This window comes from Bos indicus, chromosome 4 (genome assembly GCF_029378745.1).
Source record: "Bos indicus isolate NIAB-ARS_2022 breed Sahiwal x Tharparkar chromosome 4, NIAB-ARS_B.indTharparkar_mat_pri_1.0, whole genome shotgun sequence".
NCBI lineage: Eukaryota > Metazoa > Chordata > Mammalia > Artiodactyla > Bovidae > Bos > Bos indicus.
In genome coordinates this window covers 98,686,120-98,708,725 of record NC_091763.1, presented here as the reverse complement: position 1 = coordinate 98,708,725, position 22,606 = coordinate 98,686,120, and the positions used below count along the sequence as shown (strand labels likewise).

At 42.7% G+C, this 22,606-nt stretch overlaps 1 protein-coding gene across 2 annotated transcripts in view; it reads right to left on the bottom strand.

The window, feature by feature from the left end:
- Positions 1-21,648, bottom strand: part of BPGM (bisphosphoglycerate mutase) — a 33,283-nt gene extending 11,635 nt beyond the window's left edge. Inside the window, exons 1-2 of one of the 2 annotated variants that reach the window (XM_019959111.2) lie at positions 21,510-21,648; positions 8,051-8,700 (exon numbers count right to left, since the gene is read on the bottom strand). In XM_019959111.2, the coding sequence (XP_019814670.1) occupies positions 8,051-8,651 (601 nt within the window). In that variant the 5' untranslated portion in view covers positions 8,652-8,700; positions 21,510-21,648. Of the gene's footprint in view, positions 1-8,050; positions 8,701-21,187; positions 21,206-21,509 lie in introns of those variants that run through there. The other variant, XM_070788185.1, reaches the window with a different exon arrangement.
- Positions 21,649-22,606: the final 958 nt, after the last annotated feature.

Here is a 22,606-nt window from a genome sequence, read left to right as displayed (position 1 = left end):
CAGTATTCTTGCCTAGAGAATCCCGTGGACAGAGGAGCCTAGAGGGCTGCTGTCCATAGGGTCGCACAGAGTCGGACACGACTGAGCGACTTCACTTTCACTTTTCACTTTCATGCATTGGAGAAGGAAATGGCAACCCACTCCAGTGTTCTTGTCTGGAGAATCCCAGGAATGGGGGAGCCTGGTGGGCTTCCGTCTATGGGGTCACACAGAGTTGGACACGACTGAAGCGACTTAGCACCAAATATTTGAGAAACAAAATAACATCTTAGGAACTTTCTCCATTATCAGGGTACGTACAATCTAGAGTAGATGAGTAACACGTGTACACTCTTAGCCAAAAGATCTTAAGGCCCTTGGAGACTTCAGGGCAGACCAATTTCCCAATTAGTTCCGTGACTGGCTTATCCTTCTTTCCAATCCAAAGTTACAATAAGGTATTTGTATAAGACAGTATGCTGTCATTGATTCTCTCAGTTATCGTACTCTGCCCAACAGAAGGCAAGATGCTTTAAGTGTGTCAAACAATTTAAGAACAGTATGGGGGAAAACTGCCCACTTCCTTGAAAGATCCTGTTTGAAGGGGAGAATTTTACAGAAACATATCTAGAAAACAGGACTAGGAATCAGATCAGTCTACAACAACATTCATTGTTACCTTTGTGACCAATGCAAAGAATTTAGCAACTTTTGTACTTACAGGGAATAGGCAATCGGGTCACACCCATTTCAAAGATTCATTCTTAATACAGGTGAATAACCTTTATAATAAATGACCATATAATTTATCATTCAAGCTGGGGCACTTCAGAAAGTGAAAGGAGATGCTGTGAATAACTGTACTAGGGTAATAGACATTAGTCAAAAACAGGGGGATGTATAGAAATATAAATTCACAGAAAAAATAAATTAGCAATTAAGATGGTAAATTTTATGGTTTTTCAAAAAAATATCTTCACTGTTGCGTGAGGGCTTTCTCTAGTTGCAGCAAGTGGGACCTACCCTGTAGTTCTGGTGCACACACTTCTCATTGTGGTGGCTTCTCTTGTTGCAGAGCACAGGCTCTAGGCACATGGGCTCAGCAGTTGTGGTGCATGGGCTTAATTGCCCCCACCACATGCGGAATCTTCCTGGGCCAGGGATTGAACCCATGTCCCCTGCACTGGCAGGCAGATTCTTAACCACTGGACCACCAGGGAAGTCCTTTACATTTTTTTAACACAATAAACACATATAAACACAAATAAATTGGCCAGTCATCTTTTTCTATTAGAAAAATCTTGTATTTTCCCCTTAAAGTAAGGGGGTGTGTGCCTCTTGCTCAGTCATGCCTGACTCTCTGCAATCCCATGCACTGTAGACCACCAGACTCCTCTGCCTATGGAGTTTTCCAGGCAAGAATACTGGAGCAGGTTTGCCACTTTCTACTCTAGGGGATCTTCCTGACTCACAGATTGAACCCTCGTCTCCTATATCTCCTGCATTGGCAGGCGAATTCTTTACCATTGTGCCCCTTGGGAAGCCCTTTAAATAAGCGAGATTCAGTTAATTTTTGGAATCTTGGAAAGTCAGTATCTGAATTCAATTTGTTGTTGCTCAGGGGCTCAGTTGTGTCCGCCTCTGTGACCCCACAGGCTGCAGCACGCCAGGCTTCCCCGTCCTGCACCACCTCCGGGAGCTTGCACAAACTCATGTCCACTGAGTTGGTGATGCCATCGAACCACCTCGTCCTCTGTCATCCCCTTCTCCTGCCTTCTATCTTTCCCAAATCAAGATATTTTCCAAATTCAATAGAATGTTTTTTTTTTTTTTTTTAGATTGAGAATTTATCAAGTACCACATGAAAATTAGGTTTCCTAACCTTCCAAGAAGATCCACCAGCAAAGCAGGAGACCCTGGTTAGATCTCTGGGTTGGGAAGAACCCTTGGAGAAAACAATGTCTACCCACTCCAGTATTCTTGCCTGGAGAATTCCATGGACAGAAGAGCCTGGAAAACTATAGTCCATGGGGCCACAAAGAGTTGGACATGACTGAAGCGACTAACACGACACATGTAGCCTTCATACATGAACTCATGAAGGTTAATGACATATAAAATAACTAATGTTGGTATTCCTATTTGTGAGCATATACATCTACAATAAATTTTTTAAAGGGCTATGATCTCACTAAATTATCAGAAATGACATGGAAGAAATAAACACTTTCTTCTGATCTTTAAAAAGTGACTTATGCTTAATTCTTGGAGCTGTGGCATAGAATACTTGGATCTTCTTTTTCAACATACACTGTAAGAGAAATTTTAGTAGAGGGAATTAGCGTTTAGAGGATTCCTAAAACAAGAGATAACAAGTATTTATGATGTGACCCTAAAGCCTAGTCCAGTCTATTTCCAGCACGTGAAGTCCTTTTCTTCCACGTTAGGCATGGACGTTACTACAGGGAATCTTAGCAACAGCAAAGAACCTTGATGAATCTTAACAACAGTACCACCAGGGGGTACTATAGACCAAAAGGGAACAAAGCTGTTCTCCTCCCAAGGATCGGGGAGCCAAGATCACAAACCACTCTTAAGACTTCCTCTGATTCATGTCAATGTATGGCAAAAACCACCATAACAATGTAAAGTAATTAGACTCCAATTAAAATAAATAATTAAATTAAATTTAAAAAAAAAAAGACTTCCTATGGACAAACTGCAATCTTCACTCATTTGCTTCCCCAGCTATTGGCTTGTGCCTAATGATATATTCTGGTTTTTCTGCCAATTTTTTCCCCCTGAATGTCTGCCATACTTCCTGGTTACCAATCCCACCATTTCTACCTTCCCTATCTCCCTTCCATATACCTCCCTTGTCTTCTCCTGCAGACAACAGCCAGCCTTATACCTTTCTCTACACGTACCTTCTATTCTTTGTATAACTGACCTCTTCGAGCATGAACACTGCTGTTTTAAATCAGTTATTCCCCAAATGAAAACATTTTTTATACAGCTTGTTTACAGTGATAGGGATAGGAGTTATAATTTAAAGTTGCTCCTACTTCATTAATCTCTGAAAGGTAAGTTCAGTTCAATTCAGTAGCTCAGTCGTGTCCAACTCTTTGCGACCCCATGAATCGAAGCACGCCAGGCCTCCCTGTCCATCACCATCTCCCAGAGTTCACTCAAACTCACATCCATCGAGTTGGTGATGCCATCCAGCCCTCTCATCCTCTGTTATCCCCTTCTCCACCTGCCCCCAATCCCTCCCAGCATAAGAGTCTTTTCCAATGAGTCAACTCTTCACATGAGGTGGCCAAAGTACTGCAGTTTCAGCTTTAGCATCATTCCTTTCAAAGAACAGCCAGGGCTGATCTCCTCTAGAATGGACTGGTTGGATTTCCTTGCAGTCCAAGGGACCCTCAAGAGTCTTCTCCAACACAGTTCAAAAGCATCAATTCTTTGGTGCTCAGCTTTCTTCATAGTCCAACTCTCACATCCATACATGACCACTGGAAAAACCATAGCCTTGACTAGACTGACCTTTGTTGGCAAAGTAATGTCTCCACTTTTCAATATGCTATCTAGGTTGGTCATAACTTTTCTTCCAAGGAGTAAGCGTCTTTTAATTTCATGGCTGCAGTCACCATCTGCAGTGATTTTGGAGCCCCCAAAAATAAAGTCTGACACTGTTTCCACTGAAAGGTAAGTTAGTTCCATACAATCCATATTAAAGGAAGAAAGACCTTCACAAGAAAAGTTAATTGAAGCCTAAGAACAAATGCCCACTAATTTCTCACTCAGTCGTGTCTGGACTCTTTGTGACCCCATGGACTGTCGCCCACCAGGCTCCTCTGTCCATGGGGATTCTGCAGGTAAGAATACTGGAATGGGTTGCCATTCCCTTCTCCAGGGGATCTTCCCAACCCAGGGACTGAACCCAGGTCTCTTGCATTGCAGGTGGATTCTTTACCATCTGAGACACCAGGGAAGCCTCAGTAATGCCTATAAATCCATTTCTGCCCCAATGGTCAAAGCTGCGTTTTAATTTTTGTATTTATTCTATACTCCACATCCATGCACTTCTCCTTTGTTACCTGTCACTTCCATGTATTTGCCCCAAACTACTGCTTTCCAGGGCTATATCAAATCCTCTCATTTTTAAATCTCATTGATTATTTTGTAGCTTTAGTAATTCACATACAACTGACCCATACAACTGACCCATTGAACGTACACAATGGCTTTTAGCATATTCAGAGTTGTGCAAACATCACCACAATCAGTTTTAGAATATTTTCACCACCCCAAAAAGAAACCCTGCATGTATAAGCAGTCACTCTTCACTCCACCCTCTTCCCCTCCAACTCAGTCCCAGGAGACAAACAATCTATTTTATTGTCTATATAGATTTGCTTATCCTGGAGATTTTATACCAGTACAATCCTACAATATGTGATCCTTTTTGATTGGGGTCTTTCATGTAATAATGATATCGAAGCTCATCCACATTATAGAATGTTCACTAGCTATTTTTTAATGCCGAATAATATTTAATTGTATGGACATACTACATATTTCATCTGTCCAGTCATCCACTGATGGGCATTTGGGTTGCTTCTACATTTTGTCTTTTATGAATAATGCTGCTTTGAAAGTTTGTGTACAAGTTTTTGTTTGGACATATGTTTTCATTTCTCTTAGGTATTGTTATGCACTTAACTGTATTTCCCCCAAAAAACGTATGTTGAAGGTAACCTCCAGCACCTCAGAATGTGATCTCACTTAGAAATGAGTTTTTATAGAGGTAATCATGTTAAAATGAGGTCACTGGGTTAGGCTCCAGTCCAATATTTTGGGTATCCTTATAAACAGGAAAATTTGGACAAGATGCAGAGACACACAGGCAGAACCCCAAGTGAAGATGGAGGGTTGCACTGATCCTGGTTTGCATCTACAAACCAGGAATGTTACGGATTTCTGGCAAACACCAGAAAATGCAAGAGGCAAGACAAGATTCTCTCCTACAGCCATTAGGGGGAGCAGGACCCTGCCAATACTTGATTTAGGACTTCCAGCTCCCAGGACTGTGAGACAATTATTATCTGTTTTTCTAAGCCACCCAGTTACCGGCCCTTTGTTACAGTCACCCTAGGAAATGAATACAGGAATGTATCTAGGGGTAGAACTGTTGGATCACTGTTTCACCATAAAGGAACTGCCAGATTGTTTTCTCAAAAAGCTGTATCATTTGGTTGTTTTCAATAAATTATTAGTGATTTCAAAACCTCCCTCAAATACAGTCAGCTCTTCTGTGTGTTACCTTGTCCTTGACGAGTAATTCTCTCTCCAACCCCACCAAGATGGCAATCCTCCTAACCACCATTTATTAAGCCTTCCCATATTTTTCAAAAAAGAATAATAACATGGTTAAATTACCAATGCACTAATAGAAGGGGGTATTAGAGTAAACTATAGTTGGGGCTGTAGAATAATCTAAGCACTCTAAACGTTAAGACAGGCAAAGAGTAAGTAGTACCAGACAGCAGGAAATTGTCTTTAAAAGGAGGATTTCCAAGCTGAGATGGGGAAGAGAAGAGGATCCATAAGGAGATGATAGCAGTTCCTTGAACGAAGGGAATCTGGCCACAGAAAGATCTAAATTCCATCTCTGGAAAAAAGGAATTAGTCTGGGGAGAAGAGAATATATCTTCTGGAAGAAACTTTGAAATTCTGAATTTTGGTTTGTTGTTCTCCTGAAAGGAGCCTCAACTCTTCTTCAAACAATAAAGTACTATAATAAACCCAGTAATGATGAAGTTATATATACATATTTAATCAAATATCTGACTATTCTGAACAAGGAAGAATAAAACTCTTTATACAGTTGAGTAAATAAGATACACATACATACCCACACATAAACAGATCAAGCACCATGCCTGGCCAATAAAGTTTTTAACAGCTAATAAAGTCTATAGATTTCAGATCTCTGCACAAGGAATGGATGTCAGGTATACGAGTTATGACTTGGCTCTTGGCCATGTTATAAAAATTAGAGGGGAAAAAAACACATGCTAAAGGTTTACATTAAAATCTCATAAAGATCACTTCATTTTGTTAACAATAACCTATTTTCATTTATTTCATGTGCAATGTCAACCTTTTCATTTTTCACAACCTCGAATAGAAAAGCAAAGCAGAATGAAAAGGGAATGTTGGAGAAATACATTCTAATGCCAGTGAGCTAACTGCTGACAGTGACAAGAGACAGGAGAACACCAGACAGAGCCCATCACACAAAATGCACAACCATCAGGATTATTTGGGAAACGAGCGCATCAAGGCTGTATATTGTCACCCTGCTTATTTAACTTACACGCAGAGCACATCATGCAAAAAATGCTGGGCTGCATGAAGCACAAGCTGGAATCAAGAACGCAGGGAGAAATATTAATAACCTCAGATATGCAGATGACTCCACCCTTACGGCAGAAAGCAAAGATGAACTAAAGGGCCTCTTGATGACGGTGAAAGAGGAGAGTGAAAAAGCTGGCTTAAAACTCAACATTCAAACAACGAAGATCATGGTATCTGGTCCCATCACTTCATGGCAAATACATGGGGAAACAATGGAAACAGTGACAGACTTTATTTTCTTGGGCTCCAAAATCACTGCAGATGGTGACTGCAGCCATGAAATTAAAAGACACTTGCTCCTTGGAAGAAAAGCTATGACCAACCTAGACAGTGTATTAAAAAGCAGAGACATTGCCAACAAAGGTTCATATAGTCAAAGCTATGGTTTGTTCAGTAGTCATGTATGGATGTGAGAGTTGGACCATACAGAAGGCTAAGCACCAAAGAATTGATGCTTTTGAACTGTGGTGTTGGAGAAGACTCTTGAGAGTCCCTTGGACTGCAAGGAGATCAAACCAGCCAATCCTAAAGGAAATCAGTCCTGGAAGGATTGATGCTGAAGCTCCAATTCTTTGGTCACCTGATGTGAAAGCTAACTCATTAGAAAAGACCCTGATGCTGGGAAAAATTGAAGGCAGGAGGAGAAGGGGACGACAGAGGACAAGATGGTTGGATGGCATCACCAACTCGATGGACGTGAGTTTAAGCAAGGTCCAGGAGATGGTGAAAGATAGGGAAGCCTGGAGTGCTGCAGTCCATGGGGTCACAAAAAGAGTCGGACTCGACTGAACAACAACCGGGATTGTTGAGTGAAGGGAGAAAGGAGAGAGAAAACCCCTGAAGATGTTACAGTGCAATCACGGTGCCCCAAACTGGTGAGCTCGAGTCCTTCAAAGAGTTCATGTTACTTAAGAGATAGGTAACAACAGTACTTTCTAGAACACAACATCAAGGAATTAAAATTAAAGCTACTGATTATCTCTAATAAGCCATCATTTTCTTTTCCTTCTCCTGAACTTTCTCCCAGTCGATGACTAAATCTGGTCTGGAAAGAGAAGACTGGAACAAAACAATTATCCAGGAAACCTACGTCTGAAAATACAGCAATGGTTGTTTAAAGCTGGAAGAACATGAGCAAGACTAAAATCTATATAATTTTACTTATCGTGAAACACTAAACAACCAACAACAAAAAAAATGTACCTTGCATACCATTTCTACAGAAACCTCTTCCCTCCCCAGCCTCCTCTTACCTGGTTACTACAAAAGACACATAATCTTTTAAATCAGTGCTTCTCAAGCACTTGGAGAAGCCCAAGCAGCAGTATCAGCATCACCTGAAAATTCTTTGGAAAAGCAAATTATGGAGCCACACCCCGGGCCTACAGGCTCCAAGAGTGGGGCCAGAAACCAGGGGTGGTCCAAATGCTCCCTCCCTTTAGGTGATTCTGAGGCTTCCTGAAGTTAGAGCAAATAATACAAACGTAAAATACCCAGGATTTCTGATAGAACAAAACAATCCTTAAACGGCTGAAGTGACAGAAGGTGCTAGGGAAGGAAAGTCTATAATGTAAACTGTGCATTATTAGTTTAGAAACCATGTTCTTTCTAGACTAAGACCTGGTTAGTAATAGCATGAAGATGGTACCTTCCAGATATTTCAGGAGTGCCCGGCAGCTATTTCCATGAGCAGATATCAGAACGGTTTTACCACGCAATACTTCAGGAGCAATCCTCTCATTCCAATAGGGAAGGAGTCTCTCCAGAACATCCTTTAAGCTCTCGGATCGTGGCAGCTGATCCAAAGGCACATCACACACTTTATATTTCCGGTCGTTGTAGATTTCATGGTAGTAAGGATGGGATTCCTCGATGGGAGGAGGGGTCACGTTGTAGCTCCTTCTCCACAGCCTCACCTGCTCCTCGCCATGATTCAATGCCATCTGCTCCCTGTTGAGACTGATCAAGGCTCCGTAGTGACGCTCGTTGAGACGCCAGGAGCTCTCCACAGGAACCCACTCCTGCCCCAGCTCTTCCAGGATCAGCCAGGCTGTGTGGATAGACCGGTTCAGGATGGATGTGAACACGAGATCAAACTCAAAGTTTAGTGCTTTGAGTTGCTTCCCACAGTTCCGCGCTTCCTGCAGTCCATCACTGTTGAGTTTCTGATCCACCCAGCTACAAAAGCGGTTCTCTTTATTCCAGGCACCCTCTCCATGTCTTAACATAATCAGTTTGTACTTGGACATATTGTTGGCTGAGCTTCTCTAGGGCCAGTGTTCAGTGACAACAATATATCTAGATGGAGAAGAAACAAGAAGTATGAAAGTTATATGTTTTATTCAAATGACTACCTGGGAGTGGAAGCACAACTTTCCAACAGCAAGTTTCTAAAATACACTGGAATGATTCCTTGAACTGTTTTGACATCAAGCATCCAGCAACTCATACACACTATGGCACATACGGGCAGAGTCTACAGATAATTACATGGAACCTAGTTAGCTGACATAAATTTTCTGATGATTAGATAGTATACGTTAATTGGATGACATAAAACAACAGAACACTTCATTCTAATGGCATGCTACATTTCCATCAGATAAAAAGGCAGTTCCTGCTTACAGAAGAGACGATTTAATAGAATGAGTTGTACATGTCTAAAATGATGACTTTAGAACTGGGAACTCCCAGCTTTGAGAAGCTGATTCAAGATGGAAGGAACACCCTTCTCATTCTGTTTTCCCTCTGGTGAAGAAAGAAATATTTACAGTCTTATCTTATTATAGAAGTTATTAAACATGCTAATTCAATAAACCACATTCAGCTGGTATGTAAATCACCGAGTGGAGAAAACTGGCTCTTCAATGCCATAGTCTACACCACACACACAAGAAAATCTAAGTTTCAACATTTAAACAATACTAAGATGATTCTGAAAGAGATGGAAATATCACACCACCTGATCTGCCTCTTGAGAAATTTGTATGCAGGTCAGGAAGCTACAGTTAGAACTGGACATGGAACAACAGACTGGTTCCAAATAGGAAAAGGAGTTCGTCAAGGCTGTACATTGTCACCCTGCTTATTTAACTTCTATGCAGAGTACATCATGAGAAACTCTGGGCTGGAAGAAACACAAGCTGGAATCAAGATTGCCGGGAGAAATATCAATCACCTCAGATATGCAGATGACACCACCCTTATGGCAAAAAGTGAAGAGGAACTCAAAAGCCTCTTGATGAAAGTGAAAGTGGAGAGTGAAAAAGTTGGCTTAAAGCTCAACATTCAGAAAACGAAGATCATGGCATCTGGTCCCATCACTTCATGGGAAATAGATGGGGAAACAGTGGAAACAGTGTCAGACTTTATTTTTTGGGGCTCCAAAATCATTGCAGATGGTGACTGCAGCCATGAAATTAAAAGACCCTTACTCCTTGGAAAGAAAGTTATGACCGACCTAGATCAGATCAAATCAGATCAGTTGCTCAGTCGTGTCCAACCCTTTGCGACCCCATGAATCGCAGCACGCCAGGCCTCCTTGTCCATCACCAACTCCCGGAGTTCACTGAGACCCACGTCCATCGAGTCAGTGATGCCATCCAGCCATCTCATCCTCTGTCGTCCCCTTCTCCTCTTGCCCCCAATCCCTCCCAGCATCAGAGTCTTTTCCAATGAGTCAACTCTTCGCATGAGGTGGCCAAAGTACTGCAGTTTCAGCTTTAGCATCATTCCTTCCAAAGAACACCCAGGGCTGATTTCCTCTAGAATGGACTGGTTGGATCTCCTTGCAGTCCAAGGGACTCTCAAGAGTTTTCTCCAACACCACAGTTCAAAAGCATCAATTCTCCAGCGCTCAGCCTTCTTCACAGTCCAACTCTCACATCCATTCATGACCACAGGAAAAAAACCATAGCCTTGACTAGACGGACCTTTGTTGGCAAAGTAATGTCTCTGCTTTTGAATATGCTATCTAGGTTGGTCTAAATTTCCTTCCAAGGAGTAAGCGTCTTTTAATTTCATGGCTGCAGTCACCATCTCTAGTGATTTTGGAGTCCCCAAAAATAAAGTGTGACACTGTTTCCACTGTTTCCCCATCTATTTCCCATGAAGTGATGGGACCAGATGCCATGATCTTCGTTTTCTCAATGTTGAGCTTGAGGCCAACTTTTTCACTCTCCACTTTCACTTTCATCAAGAGGTTTTTTTAGTTCCTCTTCACTTTTTGTCATAAGGGTGGTGTCATCTGCATATCTGAGGTTATTGATATTTCTCCCAGCAATTTTGATTCCAACCTAGATAGCATATTCAAAAGCAGAGACATTACTTTGAGCAACTGAACTGAACTGAAGATGATTTCAACCAACCTTAGCATTCAATATGGTAGTCACTTAAATAATCTCTCACCTGACTCAAGATGACAGTTTTTGGCAGAAATAAATCTGGATACAAAACAAGCTATCAAATCAAGCAGCTGAGAGATGCTGCCTGTAGGAACAGATTACCAGAAGCAGGTCTGCAGGAGTGAGAGGAGCACCCAGATAGGGAGGCCACAGCTCCTCCTCGCAACCCTTCAGCTGTCCTATCCATGCCAGCCACATCGCAGAGGAAGACTCTAGTAAGGTGGGACAGGCAACCCTAGAGTGTTCCTGAACCCCCTAACTGAAGCTGCTAGCCCAGAAATCTGGACCCACTCAGTCCCCTGGAGAAAATCTGCAGCCTGGCTGCACCAGCCTGCCTCACTGGCCTTTCACCGGACACATCCACACTGACAAATGCTACTCGGTTTGTGCACCCAGCACTTTCCACACCAGGGGGCACAGATTATACAAACATCAGGGCCTGGTATTCTGCCATTCTTGGCAACTTCCATGAACTGGAGATACTCTGTCCCACTTAAACTGTGATTCGACCACAGTTATATAATAATCAGTGATGAAGTTAATTGGAATCTGGACCTAATTTCTTCTTTAGTTAATTCCGAGAGATTCTGAAGTCGGAGGAAAGTCTTTACAACAAAGCTTTCAATTTCAGAGGGTCAAGAGCGGACCTGAGGGAAGAAGCAGATGGAGATGATCTGCAAGTGGTTGAAAAGTGACAGCAGTTAGGTTTATGACCTTCCCTTCTCATCGGGCGTCAGTGAAGTCTGACCTTCATTTAGTGCATTGCAAAGGGAAGCATCAGGTTATCGGAAGAGCCTGGGCTCAGGACGCAGGTGAAGGTACCTTGCAGAGCCGAGACTTTCCAGAGGGAGAACGATGCCTCTCCCCTCAACCCAGATGGTCATCAAGGGGCAGAAAACTCAAAATGGGATGAAAGGCAGCTAGGCAGTGTTTGGCTAGGTGATTACTGGTACCTGGAAGTGGAGTATCCATGAAACGAATGAAGCTCAAGCTTTAGGGCCCCTCACTTGAACAAGCTACTTCTAAGGTGCTGGGAGAGACCAATTAATGAATTCACATGGATGAGAACATGTATGTGTGTTTAATCAGCAAAACAAAGACACTTGGGTATTGTTTTTTTGAACAGCCCACCCCAATCCACTAAGTGCTAGAAGCTTCTGGCCCATCAAAAACTGGATTCATGCCCATGCAACATTTTATTTACTGCCCTGTTTTTGGTGGTGGTGCTGGAGGGGGATGGAGAAAAGAGAAGCTGTCAATGGTTCTCTACCTCAGCCCTTACTGTGTCTTGTCAAGCAAGAAGCTCCTTATAGCAAAGAAGTTATTTTTCACTTCAAATGAAGAGTGTGATGCACAAATATTGTAGGCAGATGCACCTCTTCAACGTCTTTTGATGATGAACTATTCTGAGGGGGAAAAAAGTGTAGCAATATCATAAACACTCAGGCACCTATCACAAAGCTTTACAGTATTTTAATCAGCTCTATTTGTTTACTTTAAGAAATAAGGCACTTTCTGTTTCTTCCCTCTCAAAATATATACACTGGAGCAGAGAAATAGTGCTACAGCCACAAAGACTCTACAAATACACCAGCCCCTTATTATGGTGCACAGAGGGCAAACACAGGGTAAGATACTGAACTGGAGCATCTACTTCAGGTCAATAAAGTCCCTTCCCTCTCTCCTCCTTGCTATCAACTAACCTTTGCCATTTAATTAATGGCTGAATATTTACAAAGGAACTGTTGAGGTTTACAGCTTGCAATCTTTATGATTCAATCTCTGTGGGAGCTGGTAAGCCAAGTGTTTACCAACAAATACAACACTGCAGTTTCATTTAAAGTTTCAGGCAGGGGCTGCAGATCTGTGCGGGGCTGCAGGGGTAGTGGGAACATTGCTGAACTGCAGAGAACATATGCGCTTCTCTGATGGATGCAACTCATGCACATTGACACATGGATGGAGCATCTGTATAATCTAGTCTTGCTGAGCTAAGGGTACCATTCTAGAACTTTTCTGGAGAACACAGAGAAGCTGAGGGCTGCTGGAAACAGAAGACTGGAGAGAATGCAAGACTCAGACCAGAAAAAACTTGTGGATTCTGTTTTGAAGAATAAATAATTTTTTTTTTTTTTGGTAACATGATCATTTCAGCTTAGAAGCTCATAGGAAAAATGAAAGGGGTAACTACTACTTAGCTCCAGCCCATTTCTCTGTGAGACTGAGGAACTGAGGTCTTCAATTTTCCAATTTTCAAAAGAACTGGAAATGTAATTTCATGTGATATCTGATACAAATACTAGCAACTAACTAGAATACATTTTAAAAAACATGAGCTAAACAAGACCTGTCTGAGGGTAGCTTGAGTCTGCTAGTGTATGACCTGTGACTTAAAGGGGAAGTTCCTCCAGGTCACAGGTGAATGGGAAGCCCCACCCCCACCTCCTGGAGCTGGTCAGAGCCCAGGCCTCCAGGCTCTAATCTGGGCCCTTTCTCTGTGGTTGTCCAGTGCACTTTTTCAAAGGACAGACCTGCTAATCCCCACATATGCCAGGCTCCCTTGTTCCCGACCCTCCTTTCACCAAACCTTTGCCAGTGCCTTGCAGAGTCCCAGCTCTGTAATCAAACTCCTACTCAACTTTGGACTCTTCTGGAATGTTTCCTCCAGCTCTCAACATTGACCAAACTGAAAATGAACTGAGCACAAAACTATTCGCAGGTGTCTGCTTTTCCCTTTAGCAGGGTTATTTGTGCCTCATATCCTGGGGTGGAGGCAGCTGATGGTCAGGGTCCTGCTCCCTCCCTCTTGATGGTACCGCCTGACCAAATGCCTCCACCCCCACCATCTTCTGGGCAGGAGCAGGGAGCTTTGATTCTGAGAGTCGTGCAATATTCAGCCATAGTTATCTTACCCTCATGTATTAGCTACAAACTTCCTGAAAATTGAGTACCCTGTTTAAAACCCTCAAATTACTTCCTGTTGATCTTAGGACAAAACTCAAAATCCTTAATGTGACCAGTAAGGCTTTGGTTTTATTTCCTTAACATACCATGTTCTTTCTGGCCTCAGGAACTCTGCATACTCTGTATTCTACACAGAACCCTTACCCATCACCACCTCCCCTCTGACTGCCACTTCAATCCCACTCTGGTTTTTGGACCCACTAGTCAACAGCTGTGTCCAATCAAAATGTAATTCAAGCCACATATAATCGGCTTTTTAAAATTGGTCATTTTAAACTTTCTAAAAGTCATATTAAGCAGAAAAAAGTAGGTGAAAGTTTAATAATTCATTTTATTTAACCCTTTAGTTTCAAAGGATTATCATTCTAACATATGATCTATATAAAATAATTAATGAGGTATTTTTTTTTCTTAGTAAGTCTTTGAAACCTGATCTGCATTTTATACTTAAAGCACAACTCACTTTGAACTAGCCAAGTTTCAAGGGCTCCATAGCCACCCATGACCAGTGGTTACTATATTGAATGGTGTGACTATAGCGCTTAGTTTAAATGTTATTTCCTCTAGGCTGGTGGTTTCTCAAACTTTAATGTGCATTGGAATCACCAAGAGAACTGTTTCAGATTACTGGGCCCCATTTCCACAGCCTGAATGAGTAGGTCTGGGGTGGGTATAACAAGATTCCAGGTGATGCTGATGCTGCCGGTTTAAGGATGATGCTTTCAGACTTCTGTGTATGCCCTTCTTTCTCACCCATTGAAAGTGGTGAGGTGCCTTCCCAAGGCCCCCTGCTTTATGACATTGGGTACAGTTGTGATGGGTCACTGTGACGGATCGCTTGTTCCCCGTCCGTGTGCCCTGTAACCTGCATTAGAGCTGATGACTCACTGCCTATCTCTGGAACCCAGCATGACTCTTGACACATACTAGGTACTTAGTAGGTGTGTTGACTGAATCAAAGACAAGCAAAAATGATTAGACTGTGTAATAAGGCTAAGCGTGGTGCAACGAGTATTCAGAATCGTGTCCAATTCTTTGGGACCCCATGGACTGCTGGATGCCAGGCTCCTCGGCCCATGGAATTTTCCTGGTAAGAATATTGGAGGGGGTTGCCATTTCCTACTCCAGGGGATCTTCCCAGCCACATCTCTGACATCTCCTGCATTGGCAGACAGATTCTTTATCACTATGCCAGCTGGGAAGTCCAGTAGTTTTTGTAGTAACTGCCAAAGCATAGTACAGTCAGTGGGGAACATCTCTGGCAATCCAGTGGTTAAGACTCCACTCTTCTACTGCAGGCAGTGTGGGTTCCATCCCTGGTTGGAACTGAGATCTCACATGTCACATGGTATGGCCAAAAAAACATATCAACAGTCAGTTGGCAGGTCCAAGATGTTAGGAAGATTTAACTCAAGAATTCCAATGTATTTTATGGCAAAGGCAGAGCCAAGAACAATCATCCATCATATTTTTGTATCTGTTACAGTTTAGCATGTTCCTAAATGGCCTTAACAATATGCACAGAGAAAAGAGATTGATTTGTTCAAACACACAGAGGCACTAAATGAGACTGGAGCTGTCATCCAGGCCCTGTGCCTCTGACACCCATGCTGTCTCTACCTCATCATGGAAGACTTGCGAGTCTGGGTGTGAGCATCTAGGCTCACTTGGCTTCACTTCACAGGAGCATCTCCAGTCACAGCTTGTCTCTCCAACCCAGGCAGACATTTCATGAGATGCTCACAAACAAGGTGAGTATAAAGGAGGGCTCGGCGTGTAACTGCTCATGTGAACCTCAAGGCACAATGTCAAATCAGGCACCAGACACCCCCAACTTAGAAAGAGGGGCCATGCTAAGAATTAAAAACTATTCTTTTTAAAGGTGCTCATTTATCCTCTCAACAAGGGTTATTGGCACTTGAATTAAGCGCTGATTTTCGTCAACGATTTACTTCATACCCCCAAGGGGCCACACAGGTCACTGAGTGACCACACTTCAGGGTGCCTTCCTTTTTAAAATATGATGTGGCTCAAAGGAAAAAAATACTAAGCAAACATATCTTTTACATGACTCTGCATCTCCTCTTCCTGCCCCTTCCTCTTGGCTGTTTTTCCCTTCCTTCTGGCCATTATTTTTTTAGTCGTCTGACACCTCCCTTGTACCTTGCCCACTCTACTGAAACAGTCTCTCAAAAGACTGCTGATTAGTCACTTCTTAGTAAGTGGAGACCATCTTCACTCAGGACTCCCACTGCTTTGACCCCTCTGAAGCTAAGCACTTCCATCAAGGGAAGAAAAATTCTTCTAAGACTTCAGGGCTGCATTTCTCCCACCTCTTCTACTGTTACGTCCTGGTGCTGCCCACCTGTTGGCAACAGTACTAGGATGGTGAAGCATGTATCATCAGGTACCTTCCCTACCCAGGGATTGAACCTGGGTCTCCTGCACTGCAGGCAGATTCTTTACCATCTGAGCCACCAGGGAAGCCGGTATGACGCCATGGCCGCTACCTTTCTTGGAGTGCTCATCGTGTGCTTGGGACGATTTGAATTCTCAACCACCATTCTATGGACAGGTTACTACAATTACTCCTATTTTATAGATGCAGAAACTCAGGAGAGGCTAACTTGCCCAAGAGGACAAAGACTGTAAGTGGCAGAGCAGGAGTTCAATATCAGGCCAGCCTGGGCCGCAGTGCCTATACATACGCCCTGACCCACTCTGCTTTACTACCATATTGGCGCCCAAGGCTCTGTCTTCCTACCCTGGAAACCCAACTTTTCTCATGACTTTAATTACATTAAAATGGATGATGCATCCATTGACAGCCCCAGATACTCATCAGTCTGCCCAGTCTGGTCAAACAACTCATTCTTCAAACATATGCTGCAAATCTCATTTGAACATGGCATAAAGCTAGGCCTGGGGGGAACAGAGAATCGAACTTGAATGATGCCTCCAAGGGACTAATGGGGGAAAAGTGACGTGTGTGTATCACGACAGCAGAAAGTAATCCACAGCATGAGAAAGCACTTGATGTATAAGGGAGACGGAAAAGGAGTTTTTTTGTTTTTTTTTTTTGTTTTTTTTGAATAATGCTTTGTGGACATGGCATTATTTAAGCTGGATTTGAAAGGATGTTTAAGATTTATAGAAAAAAGAAAAGGAATTCTGGTCTAAGGGAACAGTGAATAGAGGTAAGGGAATGGGTATTTATGGAGAACCATTCAAACTGGTTTGCCTAGAACAGTCTTGCTTTAGACCTGTTTCCCCAACATAATTATTATAGGGCCCCTTTCACACTTGAAAGTCCCATCTAGAAAATTATATGATCACCCTATACTAAGTATAGGGTATAATAAGGAAGTAGGAGGACACTACTCTAGAAAGATAAGGCTGAACAGTGGCCCTGAAAGGACATTGTGCCAAAAAACATAGGTTATTCTGCAAGTACTGGGACATCATTAAAGCTTTAATAATGTGTATTTTAGGAGGATCAGGCAGCATTTACAAGTAAGGGAAATGTATGTGAATACTTATGAATCTTTTGCAACTATTCTGGCAACATTTAATGAAGACCTGGGGCAGCATAATTGCTGTTGAAATGGGATGAAGGTAATGATGTGAGAGACACTCCAGCTTAGCTGGAGGCAAAAAAAAGGGGGGGGGGGCAACTTTTTCTGTAAAAGGTCCAAGAGTAAAATTTTTAGGCTTTGTGGGTGATATGGTTGCTGTTAAAATCACTCAATTCTGCCACTGTAGCTGAAAGCAGTCATAACCAATGCATATATGAACAAATAAGGTTATGTTCCAATAAACATATTGGAACTTTTTGTCTTTTACATATGGATAAAGAAATGAGAATTTCATATAATTTCCATGCATATGAAATATTGTTATTCTTTGACTTATTTCAACCATTAAAAAAATGTAAAAGCCATTCATAGCTTGTGGGCTGGAAAGATAGTAAGCCAGAAGGTCTTAGCTTCCTAAACCCTGGTCTAGCTGAGATTACTGGATCTACTAATCACATCAGCATTTTGAACATTTAAGCATCCTGTCATAGGATAATCCCAACATTATTAAAATCACCTTATTTTATTCTTGGCCAGCACTGCAAGTACTGTGAATAATGGAATCCCATTCATAACTGTTTTTAATCCTTCACATAAGACAATACTGAGCACATTTACATCAGTCTGAGTAGTTTATTTTGCTTCATCAAATTACTTAATAATGGGTTCAAGACAGAATAAGGAAAAAAATTATTCATCTTGTTAACCAACTTCAAAAATATGTCACTTTGACATGCTTTACTTTTATTAGACATCTTTATAAATTGTCACAGTGCTTCACACTTCAAGTGAACTTGAACTGGCAACTCATGAACAGGTGGGGAAAATTATAGGATAAAGTCCAGTCTCAGCTTGTTTTCTGTTTCCAAAAATTGAGTAAGAAACGTGATCAATGATAGAATATTGAAGCAATATAAAATAAGGAATACAGAGCCAGAGTTGCTTTGATCCAAAGCCTTCTCTTCAATAATAAATATTCAAATGCTCCCCTAGACCATTTGGAGGTCTGAATCCTCACTTGCAGCTTTGAATGACTCTCAACCCCACTGCATTAGGGAGCTAGCTCTACAGAAGACAGACTGGCTAGACTTGAGGACAGGAAAAAGAGAGGTTAATCAAGTTTCTAATAAATTAAAAAGGAACAGTTCTTAAGGAAAATGAAATCTGGAGCTCAGTTCCTAAGATTCTCCGAGCCCAGCTCAATATGAAAAGTTCAAAGATGCCTGTATCCAAAAGTACCTCCTGTTCCTCATTTATTACTTTTCCAAAAGCTTGATGGTAATTTTTCCATTTGTATTTGCATTATAAGAACAACTATTTTACCAGGAGCAAACTCTATTACTTATAGGTGTTTTCCAGACACTATTACCCTGTCATTCTCCAACTCTATACCTTCTAACAGCCCTGACTGACCCCATGTTACAGAGGTAACAAACCATAGCAGGTAGACCCTTATTCACAGGGAAATGTCCAGCAACGAGATGTGTGTGCATGGGGCATGTGGCCTGTTCCAGCTGGCATGGCATCACTCATGTGCGGAATACCCATTCAAGACTTCTCCTTCCTATCTCTGGTTACTTATTCCCCTACAGTAGTAGCATTTGTGTCAAAACAAACCATTTCCACCAAATCCCAAAAGTGTGAAGTCAAGAAACCTAGACTTTAGTCCCAGCTCTGCTACTTAATGACAGTGTCATCTTGACTAAGTTATCTGCTGCACCTCAGGTTCCTTGTCCATAAAGATGAGGATAATGAAATTACTGTTTCTCAAGGGGCTATGAGGAATACTAAATGAGATGATGGTGAAGCACCCTACCAAAGAATGCAAGGTATTCTGGGTTGAATGGCGCAGACTTTGACTAACACATGAAGACTGATACAGACCTCAGGCCCTTGAAAGTGATCCTACCTTGCTGATGGTTTGAGCAGAAACAAAAGCTGGGGATAAAATAAAATGAGGGTGGGGGTAAGGAGAAAAGGTTAAATTAGATAGGGGAAGGAGGAATGCAATCAAATGTTGTATGTGTTTCAGGGCAGGGGTGTTGATGGTAACATACAGTCCTAGAAGCATACCAAATACTAAGTGATATTCTATAATTCACATGTTTTGGTAAAGTGGCTAACATTTATTTTACATTTTATAAACTATGTTTTTTTTTTTCATATTTGTGGCCATGTTTCAGTTAAAGAGTTTTGTTATTCAGTGATACTTTTAGTCCTATTTTCCCATACAAATATCCCTTCACACCAGATTTCATTCCAAGGATGTTCAAGTGACCCATCATCAGTTCAGACACTGGCGTGTCCTCTGTGCTGTAGGCACAAGACAAAGATGAAGGTGTGGCTGAATTTAGATGTCATTACTTAATATAAATTTAAAATGAAATGTGCCACTTAATTTCAACCAACCATAGAAGGCAAAAGAGGAAGAGAGACTGAAAGATCTACCCAGACACCAACAGCAGCTGTCTCTGAGTAGTGGAATAAAGGATGACATTTTCTGTTTTACTTCTGTACAATGTTCATTCTGGACAACGACCAAATTTTCTACAATGACCCACTTGGTTTGGTTTAAATGTGGACACAAAAGAACCAGGTACGACCCTTGTAGCTGGGAGCTTTTGTTTGCTAACAGACTGGTTAGGAATTTACTGTAATGAGATTTTGCAGATGTACTTGTGGTGGAAAATGTTTAAGAATCTTTAGTTTAAAACAGACTTTGAACACAGGCATAAACCTCAGAAATAGTCTAATGCAACATACACTTTTTAAAGAGGCAGAAGTTAAGAGTCAGAGAATTGAAAGATTACACCTGGTAGCTCAGTTGGTAAAGAATCTGCCTGCAATGCAAGAGAATCTGGTTTGATTCCTGGGTCAGGAAGATCCCCTGGAGAAGGGATAGGCTACCCACTCCAGTATTCTTGGGCTTCCCTTGTGGCTTAGCCGGTAAAGAATCCGCCTGCAATGTGGGAGACCTGGGTTTGATCCTTGGGTTGGGAAGATGCCCTGGAGAAGGGAAAGGTTACCCACTCCAGTATTCTGGCATGAAGAATTCCATGGACTGTCTAGTCCACGGGGTTGCAAGAGTTGGACATGACTGAGTGACTTTCACTTCACTAAGATCACACAACTTCAAGACTAAACCCAGGTGTCTTGACTGCCAACTCAGAGCTCCTTCCACAACACCATTTGACTGAATTATGCCTCTCTAAACCCCACCACAATTGAGTAGCATCTGTGGTATGTGAGGTGCATAGGAATACAAGGATGGAACAAACCTAGTCCCTTGGCCTCAGGGGAGGCAGTTTTAAAACACAAAATGACATGTGTTCTGCTTTCATTATAGAAACCCCTAGAAACTACTGGTGAAAGATTGCATCGGATTTTTTCCCCCCCAAAGTGGGCAGTTAACATTCTGATACCACTTATAAGCCATTAAGCCTCCATAATTTGGGAGGCGGTAAGGTAATGAGAGTTATAGTAAGTTAGCCAACAACCAATTATTCCTCAAAACTCAACTGTGAATTTCACTTCCATTTGGCATTCCTACTCTTTCTCCAGTAACATGGAGCTCATCCCTTGGCAAGAAGAAGAAATACACTTACTTTTTCATTTGTAGTGGTTCAAAGAACCTGTGATTTAGTTCCAGATTTGAACCCTCCATGAAACCACTGCAGATATTTACCTTTCTCCTTTCATGACGTTCAGGTTTTTTCTATCTACAGAGCCTTCAAGGGCCAAGTCTGCCATCGCCCTCAATATAGCGCCAAGGCCCTGAAAACACACCGAAGCGCCCTTTCAGGGGGAGTCCTACGATGAACGGGGCTGACTGACACCCGGTACCTGAGACGTCCAGAGGAGTAGAGTTATCACTCCCTTCGACTCTCTGTTTATTCTTGCCGTCAAGACACCACTACCAACGCGGGGTCCTCCTTTCCTTTGGCAGACTAGACAGGCTTATTCTGAGAAAGGGACAGCTGAACGGGACCTGCGGGATAAGTGAGGGTCGGAGCTTGAGGGGTGGGCGTGCGAGTGCCAGACTCCCACCACAGACTGAACCTGGGGAGGAAAGAAACTGGCCCTCCAGCGCGCTGAAATAAACCACCACATCATTGACAAATGGAAAACCTTCGCAACAGCACTATTAACAACAGCAACCACTCACCTGCAAAAAGGCCACCAGTAGCAGCCGCTCCTCGGAAAACCGAACAGCCAGCGTCTCCCAGGGCTCATCACTGCGGCCCGGCATCGACTCTCTTTTCTAGCCCCGGAGCCAGAAGGGGCAGGTCCTAGAGCTCTGACTATTGGAGAGTCGAGTTGTCAATCATTCACACCCCCGCCCTACTCCCAGGAACAGGTCAAGGTCTTTTCCGTTTTTCAAATCCCCTGAGTAGAAAATGAGGCTCTGATTGGCTCTTTGAGGAGACGAGCACACTTCCGGACCAGTGAGGAGCTAGCTCTGACGCTAGTGGGCGGGCTTGTTCCGGCGGGGAAGTAGAAAAACAAAACCCGGCGCGTCGCCTGGGCAATGGGTAAACCTCAGGAACTCTTAGGCTGAGGTGCTTGAAATCTCTTAGGTTGAGGTGCTTGAAAGCGCTTACGCGTCGAAAAGGAACTATCTGCCAACCTAGTGAAGTGTCGACGGAATCTTGCAGTGATGAGGTGATGCCTCCCTTTACTCATGTGAAACTGCAGCTTGGGGATGAAGGTGGGCACTCCTCGCGGAGGAAAGCTCCTGCTTTCCTGGTGTTTTAAATCCTAAACGGTGATTAAAGTAAAAGCCTTTAAAGTGCCCGACATATGGGCAGTAACTGGCCCTCACTCTCTCCTAATACTTTTGTAGATTCCCCGTAGGCACTCAGGGACTTCCCTTGTGGCTCAGCTGGTAAAGAAGCCGCCCGCAATGCAGGAGACCTGGGTTCCATCCCTGGGCTGGGACAGTACCCTGGAGACGGGAATGGCAACCCATTCCAGTATTCTGGCCTGGAGAATTCCATGGACAGTCCATGGGGTCGCAAAGAGTCGGGACACGACTGAGCGACTATCGCTTTCACTTAGGCAGTCCTCTTACACTGTTTTGGTTGGAGGTAGAAAAATGTTTCGTGGAAGGCACTTGAGAGCTTAGAGGACAGATGAAGGGAGCATGGAGTGAAATGACAGTTATAAATTTGGAGGCCACAATTACTGAACAAGAAGAACCTATGAAAATACCCGAAGCTTAGCATGCTACTGCTAAATCGCTTCAGTCGTGTCCGACTCTGT